Here is an 8,639-nt window from a genome sequence, read left to right as displayed (position 1 = left end):
GGCTAGTTTACGAGGCTAAGTGAATACACCACTGAGAAAAAGGTCATCCATGAAATGGTCTCGTTCAGCAGCTAAAGGTGTTCATCCAGCAATAATATAAAACACAAATAACAGCTTTATGGTGTTTTTAAAACTTGAATTAAAGTTTTCAGTTTGACCACCTCAGTCCCAGTTTTTTTTTTAAAGCTTGCACGTTAGAAGTAATGATACTAATCTTTTATCTTGTCCTTTTTTGTCCCTGCAGAGCTCCAACAGCACCGTGAGTGTGGAGTGGAGCAGGAAACAAACTACTGTCGAGAACAGGAGGAACCAGAACCTCTGGAGATGAAAGAGGAACCAGAAGAACCAGGACCTCCACAGATAAAAGAGGAACCAGAAGAACCAGGATCTCCACAGATAAAAGAGGAACCAGAAGAACCAGGATCTCCACAGATAAAAGAGGAACCAGAAGAACCAGGGCTTCTTCAGTTTCCAGAGGACCAGGAGGAATCAGGGCCTCCAGAGACTGAGGAGCACCAGGATCTGGGTTCCAGCCAGATGGGGGCGTGGCCTGTTGTGACATTTGAAAGTGAAACCTTGAAGGTTCCTTCTGTTGAGGAGCAGAGTGACCTGAGTGACCCAGAAGAACCAGACCCTGAGCAGCTCCTCTCCCAGGACTCTGAAGTCCACCATGAGAACAACCTGATTGACTTTCCAGTTTCAGAGAAGCAGGCTGGATGCGAGGAAACGTGTGGTGATCCTGTCCGTAAAAAAACAAAACTACGTCAGAAGGCAAGAAGGGTCACTGATGAGAAGAAAACTTGTGACACACGTTTTAAAAGTTTCACCAGTGTTATTAGTCGCCAGGGTTATTTGTTTGCCCACATGAGAATTGACACAGGCAAGAAGCTGCATTCTTGTGAAGAATGTGGAAAAAGTTTCAAGAGACAGCGCAATTTGTTGAACCACATGCGGATTCACACTGGTGAGAAGCCGTATTCTTGTGAAACATGTGGAAAAAGTTTCAGTGGACATTACAATTTGTTGGTCCACATGAGGACTCACACAGGCGAGAAGCCGTATTCTTGTGAAACATGTGGAAAAAGCTTCAGTTTCAAGTGTCATTTTTTGGTCCATATGAGGATTCACACAGGTGAGAAGCCATATTCTTGTGAAACATGTGGAAAAAGTTTCAGTGGACATTACAATTTGTTGGTCCACATGAGGACTCACACAGGCGAGAAGCCGTATTCTTGTGAAACATGTGGAAAAAGTTTCAGGAATAAGAGTGATTTGTCACACCACATGAGGACTCACACAGGTGAGAAGCCGTATTCTTGTGAAACATGTGGAAAAAGGTTCAGGAATAAGAGTGCTTTGTCACGCCACATTAAGACTCACACAGGTGAGAAGCCGTATTCTTGTGAAACCTGTGGGAAGAGATTTACTCGCCGTCGTTTATTACTGCAACACCTTGAAAGTCACAAATAGATGGAGGCATGAAAGACTCTTGGAGAGCTCTTTCAGGAAGTTCAACCACATGTAACCCTGGGTGAAAATCTCAAAATTCCCACTTTCTGCAAGTCCCTCGAATGCAGCACACACACTTCTCAGGTCACATGTTTCCCATGACCAATCCAAGGTTTTGGAGGGAAAGTTTCCTGTGACCTCACTTCCTCTCCAGTCAGTGGTGTGGGGAGAGGAGCTGAGGGAGCAGTAAGGTACTTTATTTGTCATTATACAGTGAATGTACAACGAGATTCTTTCTCTGCATTTAACCCATCCTTCGATGCATTCCGTAAGGAGCAGTGGGAAGCTGCGGGGAGCGCCCGGGGAGCCATCTCCAGATGGAGAGCCAGGCTACTGGTCACAATCACCTGACTGGAGGATTGACCTGCAGTGCATGTTATCGGTTGATGGGGGAAACCGGAAATCCCGGAGGAAACCCATCCAGACATGGGGAGGGACATGCAAACTCCACACAGAAAGGCCCGCACTGTCCGGGGATCGAACCCGCGACCGCCTTGCTGTGAGGCAAGAGCGCTAACCACCACTCATCCACCGTGCTGCCCACATCTACACCTTGATGACAGTCCCTTTAATTATAGCTAATCCAAATGCAAACTTTTAGATCTCTGCCTGCCTGGAGCTTTGGATTGGGGGACTTTGTCAGGACATGCAGCGCCGCCAGTGGGCTTGGCATATGTATTACAGCTTTTACATGCGTCTTCAGTTTACTAATGTGGACGCTTTTTTTTTTTTTGCTGACTCCGTCTTTACGTAATTCGTTTTGTAAAATATGACCGTTGCGGCGCTACAGGGCCTGAGACGGTGCAGGAGCGCGGATGCTTCTGGCTGTGTGCGAAGCGGCGGCTAACGAGTGGCGAGCCAGTAGCGGTGAATCCAGGAGCGGCGAGACAGCAAGACGGCGGCACGGTTTCCACCGCTAGTGAACCCGGGCACCAGGGACAGAGGCGTGTGCCCGTGAGTACCGGTGTGGCACAGCAAGGCCGTGCCGCCAGCCCAACATGGCCGCCGCGCTGCACCGCGGACCTCACCTGCACCCCCTGGTCGTGAAGGCAGACAGGATCGTCGCCGACCTGCGGGAGGACATCCGCCGGCTGTCAGAGGAGCTCAGGGGAACAGACGATCTGCTGGAGCAGGCCCGGACGCTGGCCGAAGGACAATCTATGATCATCTCGTCCTTCATGAACACCACCGCTCCAGCTCCCTGGGCTCCTCCTGCTCGACCCCGGACCATCAGCGCTCCTGGGCGGAGGTGGTAGAGCGGGGCCACAAGCCCACCGCGGCTTCGCCTCCACTGCCCCTCTCGAACCGCTTCCATGCCCTGGTGCAGTACGAGGACAGCCCGGCGGGTGGTGAGGGTCAGCAGCCTCTGCTGCTCCCGCGTCCTCTGTCGGGTCCGCCGCTCCCCGCTACAAAAACAGCCCGGAAGCCAGGCCGCCAGACACCGCCAGGCCACGTTGTCGCTCCGCCACGGCCTTGGACCATAACACCGCAGCCCGGAGATGGCTCTCTCCGCCCCGGCCCCGGAGACGGATCTCTCCCCTGCGGCCCCGGATCACTCCGCCACGGCCCTGGAGCCGGACCGCTCCCCGCCGGTCCCGGAGAGGCGGCGATCGCCCCGGACCTCGGCCTCCGCTGCCCGCCTGAGGCTGATCAGGGAGGCGGTGAGGAGGCACTGCGGGAACCACCTCTACCGCCGCGGGGAGGACCGGGACCAGGACCGGGACCAGGACCAGGACCGGGACCAGGACCAGGACCGGGACCAGGACCAGGACCAGGACCAGGACCAGGACCACCACTCCAGCATCGAGGTTGCTGCCGGCTGCGCCGACGGAGCGCTCCCCAGCCCCGGACACCCACGACGTCTCCCCGCAGCCGCCCTGCCCCGTCCCCTCTTCTCCCCCACATCCCTCCTGGTTGGGGACAGGAGCATCAGGAATATTCGCTTCTTTAACGCCGTCACGCGGCGTATTCCTGGTGCTACTGTCCCCACGATCCTCCACGGACTCCCGGGGCTCCTGCAGTCCCTCCCCTCCACTGTCCGGCAGCCGGAGTCACCAAGCAGGATTTTAAAGACCTTTCTAACCTGTGGAGAGCTGTGGGAGGTCGGCTTTTATCTCTGGACCTTTGCCGACCTTCTCCAGGGGCGCTGAATGCTTCTCCAGACTGCTCAGCCTCAACACCTGGCTCTCCAGCGCTCCTGCTCAGCCTCCAGCTTTTATTTCATTGACAATTTTAATCTTTTCTGGAACCGCCAGCTTTTTATCACCAGGACGGACTTCACCCGAGCTGCTGGCAGCTCCATTTTAGCAGGTAACATTCAGCAAGCAGTCCACACATCCCCCGCTGACTGACTACCTGGAGCCCCCCCCATCCACCACACACCACACACACCCCTCACACACCTTCACTGCCCCCAGACACACCACACACTGTCCACAGCATCCCTGTCATCACCTCCTCCAGACACCACGTCCCCGGACTGCTTTTAAACAACAAAGGACTCTTTTATCAGTAAAACTCCTCAGAGAGCCACATCCAGCCCCCCCCCCCCCCCCCCCCATTAATATACTGCGGTCAAGTGAGCCGGCGCTCTGACAAACACAGTCAAGTGAGCCGACACGTCATGAAGCGGCGCGCACATATTCTGTGCATTACGGTAAAAGCGAAGCTGAGAGGATTGTGAAACAAACGTTGATCACAACTCACCATAATGAACAGGAGACACATGAATACTGTGAATAAAAGCAAATCTGACCAACACAATACATTAAGGAAAGCTTATGCTTCAGTCAATATAGGTCAAATGAACAGGGAGATAATGAGCTCAAATACTGCATTTCTCTTCCAAATATAATTCTTCAACAATATTTAAAGCTAAAACAAAGACATGTGTCTCAAAGACACACTGGAGTAATGTAATTCACAAGAGATTTGGAGTTAATAGGTCCAATAACCTGGAAGCTATTGAGGAAAAGCTTTTTCATCAAAATATTAATAAAATGTATTATTACTTTTTGGAGCAAACAAAGAGCTGTGTCTGAACCAGAACATACAGTAATGGGATGCACAGGTGATTTGGGGTCAATAAGTCCAATAATCTGGGAGCTATTGAGGAAAAACTGTCAAAAAAAGTGCTCATTTCCCTTGAGTTTTGTTTACTGTATTTTCATCATCGGTACCACTTTCAATGGCTGCTGGTGAAAGGCCATGCTCTTGGTATGGGGGAATATTATATACAAGAAAACAAAACATTTATTCCTGAAGGGCACCGCATGAAGACAGAACACATGTACAACTTTTGTCCTCTTACATTTTCCTTTTTCGTCAGTGCTTATTTACAGAATTTCTTGTGAGACGATTTCAAATTAACATTTCAATGTCAAAATCACGTTTATTTGGACGTAGCAATAATACGAACCATGATGATGACAAGGAGGTCACCTTTAACATACAGTACAGTACGACCTTTTTTCAACTGTCCTTTTCTACATGCAAAGGGCACAGTCCCAGCTGCTTGCCCTTGCTTCTTTCAGTTGCTGTTCCTCCAGGCCGAGACACTGCTCGTGGTACCATCGTTCACATTTGTCGCACTGTATCTGTGAAAAGACAATGGAATACAATAAGCAACGACAGAATGTCCTGTCGGCCATAAAACCTATTAGAGAGAACAATTTCTACTTACAGGCATGACATTTGTCTTGATATTTTTTTCATCATCAATTTCTGTTTTTGAAGAAATTAGTTTCTTAATATGTCAAGCTTTGCATTTTGAATATGTTCACAAAATCCTTCACATTGAATGCTTCACATTTCTGTTGTCCAACTAAACAAACCATGCAAAACAAATATGAACATTGAGCTTAATCTTATAATGATAATAGGGATCAATACTTTTCCACACAAATAAAATAATTCACTACAGTGTTTGGCGGAAGTGCGCTATGTGTGCATGTTATTCTGCAACAATCCAAACTCTGGTCTCCTCCACAAAAATTATAAATCAGTTCGATATTGTCAGTGGCTTCTCTCTATGAACCATATTTGTGAGTGTTTAACACTTGTGCAACAGTTGTGTAATAGTTGTGTAATAGTGTCATAGTTGCTGTGACAGAAGAGGACAGCACCTATTAAAGTTCATTTTCTGCCATTGTGAACACTTACCTGTGTTTGCCATTTGTCTTATGTTTTGGTGGTGTGTCATAAGACTTTTCCCTTTAAAACTGGCACAAATGCAGCTTGAGAGTTCTCACAAACTTATGAGAGGAATAACATGATGTAAATTATATTTGACTATTCGGAGCATGTGGACCTTGCTTGGGGTTATGGGTAACATTATATTTTGTATTGTAAGAGACATCATTTCAATCAATCAATCAATCAATGTATTTCTGTATAGCCCAGTATCACAACAACAGCTGCCTCAGAGGCTTCCAGATGTTACATTGGTCGGTAAAAGTAAAAACAGTGAATAAGCATAATGTTAACATGTCAATATTTACAGTAACGAGACAAAACGAAGCAGCCACCGCCTTAGACCCTCACATCCGGCAAGAAAAAACTCCAAAAACCCAGTGGGAGAAGAAGAAACCTTGGGGAGAACCACAGTATGGAGGGATCCCTCTGCCAGGGACGGACAGACACATTTGACTATCGGAACATTTTTTTTTCACCAAAACAGGGATCATTCTGTTGGTCACTGCAAAACCATTGCTTGGGCAGAAAAACTAGTTTTTTGCTCTTGTTTTGAGACACGCTGAAGTTATGGTTCCTCTAACACTCTGCTCTTATAATAAATGGTTAAATAAACAGAGGTTCACACACTTGATTATTTATTTCAGTTTTTGATAGTACACATGATCTAAATGGTCACAATCTTGTTTTTAATCATTTCAACTTCTCTTACACATGTTTTACTGCCATTGCACCCTTTTTTTGGTTCTAAAATATACAGTTATGGCAGCTGACTGGAAAAAACAAAATGACTCAATCTCATGTGGCATCATCGAATCTCACATTATTTAATTAGATGTAATCCAACCTAATCTAATCAATCACTAACCGACCAATAATATACCACATAATATATGTACCACAAATACTATAAAAACACTCACCCAGAGTGTGTCTGGAGGCCCTGAACCCGGGGCTTTGAGGCGGAGCACATCGCACAGTTGTTATCCATGTCAAACACTGAAAGACACAATAACACGACTTTATTGCACACACATACTCAACTCAGTACAATGAAGCTGTATGTAGACTGTCAACATAATTATAAATAACATGACCTCGGGCATAGTGAAATATTTTACGAGTCAATATAACTATCAGTCATCTTCCTTATTATTACGGCAGTGTTCGAGCGGTGGCTGACCTCAAACGCAGACTCACACAGATAGATGACTGTTAAAGAGTTGATTGAAGTTCAAGCACAAATAACATGAGCACAAACCACAAGCTGGGTCAAAACCGAAAGAAACGGACAGGAACAAGAGCAGAGCAATCAAGGGGGCCAATTCAGGGTCCGGTAAAAACACAGGCGACGTCCGGGAAACCAGACAACTCCAACATAGAGACGTGGGGTGACGGGGGCATGGAGAACACACACGACCATCACACACACACATTAGGGAAGAGGCTAATATACACAATAAAGGGGGGGGGCAAAAGACAGACGAAACCAAGGCATGAGGTGAGGGAACCAGGGAGGGACAAGGACACAAGAGGATGGGAGACCAGACAACACACACAGAGACATGGAGAGAGAGAGAGAGAGAGAGAGAGAGAGAGAGAGAGAGTAGGGGGGGGCAGACAGATGAGAGAGAGCGATGAAGGGGCAGGGAGTCCTAACTAGCAGAAACAACAGTAATTACACACCATTCTTTTTTCTTTTTAAAGTTTCCTTTTCAGTTCCAGTTCATTGCAGTGCTGTTGATTGTGTAGTGTTTGCAGAGATATGTGATATTTGTGACTTTGTAATGTAATTATCAGTTCAACTTCAATTAACGTATGTAAACTATGATTTAGAATTGTTATATGAAACAGTTTTTACATTTTTAAAAAGGAATTTATTGCATGAACTCATGAAACACTTCAGTTCATTTCAATGTGTTTGACTGCATGGCAGAACGATTGTGTTGTATAAACAGAGGAGCAAAATGATTCACAAACCTGAGCCTTTGAGTAGTGATAGTGCAAACTTCTTCCTGTCAAGAGCCATCTCCTTGGATGTTCCAAATGCAATGACGGGGAATGCAGGATATGCCTCCATCACTGCCTTTGCCATCTATAACAATATGAAGAATTTAGTGTGAAATCATTGAAACATTGTTATTATAATACAAATACTGACAAACGTAAAACATGCAAATGAAAAACTACAAAGGAAGTGTGATTAATATTCTCTCACTGAGAGTAAATTGAGTACAGCATCCCAGGTGTGTGAAAGCAAAAAGGCCATTTCGGCCATTTCAGATCATTGCAAAAGAGAAAATCACATTCTGGATTGGGGCGGAGCGAGAGTCATCGGGACAGAAGAGAACAAACACCGACGCTGGATAAAAGAGGCTATTGAAATTCGGAAACGTGCCCCCGAGACAGTGAACCGGGATGAGGGGGCCTTTTTGCTTTCACACACCTGGGATGCTGTACTCAAGAAGTCGGACTGCAGATGGCGCTGTTCTCCCGAATCCACTAGTGGGAGAGTAGCGCCAAAACCTGTATAAATCAGCTGACAAGATACATCACAACAACATCACGTGACACTCTGAAGAAGACAGCTGACAGCTGCCGAAACCGTCAGGTAAATAACAAAATACCTCCCTGGTCTTTGGAAAAGAACCTTTGTTTTGGACAAGTGTTATCTGTCATAACCATTATTAATGTTACATGTTCGACTTTACATAACTTAACATGCTGCAGACGACTGTTAGAACTGATGCTTCTGTGACCGGGTGGTTTTGTATTTGAGAAAATTCCCACACACTTGCAGGTCTGTGAACGCACCACATGCAGGCAGCGTCTTCCCTACCCTGATTAGTTATTAGGTATAGGTGTGCGACAAACGGGAGAAGCGCTGGGGAAGTCGCGTGGCTGTGCTCGGGGTCTTAAGGCATTGAAGTTGTGAGTAC

The 8,639-nt window shown here is 46.8% G+C and overlaps 1 protein-coding gene across 1 annotated transcript; it reads left to right on the top strand.

Annotated features, from left to right (window-relative positions):
* Nucleotides 1-377: 377 nt before the first annotated feature.
* Nucleotides 378-1,571, top strand: LOC115400430 (gastrula zinc finger protein XlCGF8.2DB-like). Its single transcript, XM_030108295.1, has one exon. The coding sequence runs from the start codon at nucleotides 538-540 to the stop codon at nucleotides 1,468-1,470; it is 933 nt and encodes a 310-aa protein (XP_029964155.1). The 5' UTR covers nucleotides 378-537; the 3' UTR covers nucleotides 1,471-1,571.
* Nucleotides 1,572-8,639: the final 7,068 nt, after the last annotated feature.

Source organism: Salarias fasciatus, chromosome 14 (assembly GCF_902148845.1).
Source record: "Salarias fasciatus chromosome 14, fSalaFa1.1, whole genome shotgun sequence".
Classification (NCBI taxonomy): Eukaryota; Metazoa; Chordata; class Actinopteri; order Blenniiformes; family Blenniidae; genus Salarias; species Salarias fasciatus.
Note: the sequence above shows the minus strand (reverse complement) of the source record. Positions and strands in the feature narration are given on the sequence as shown.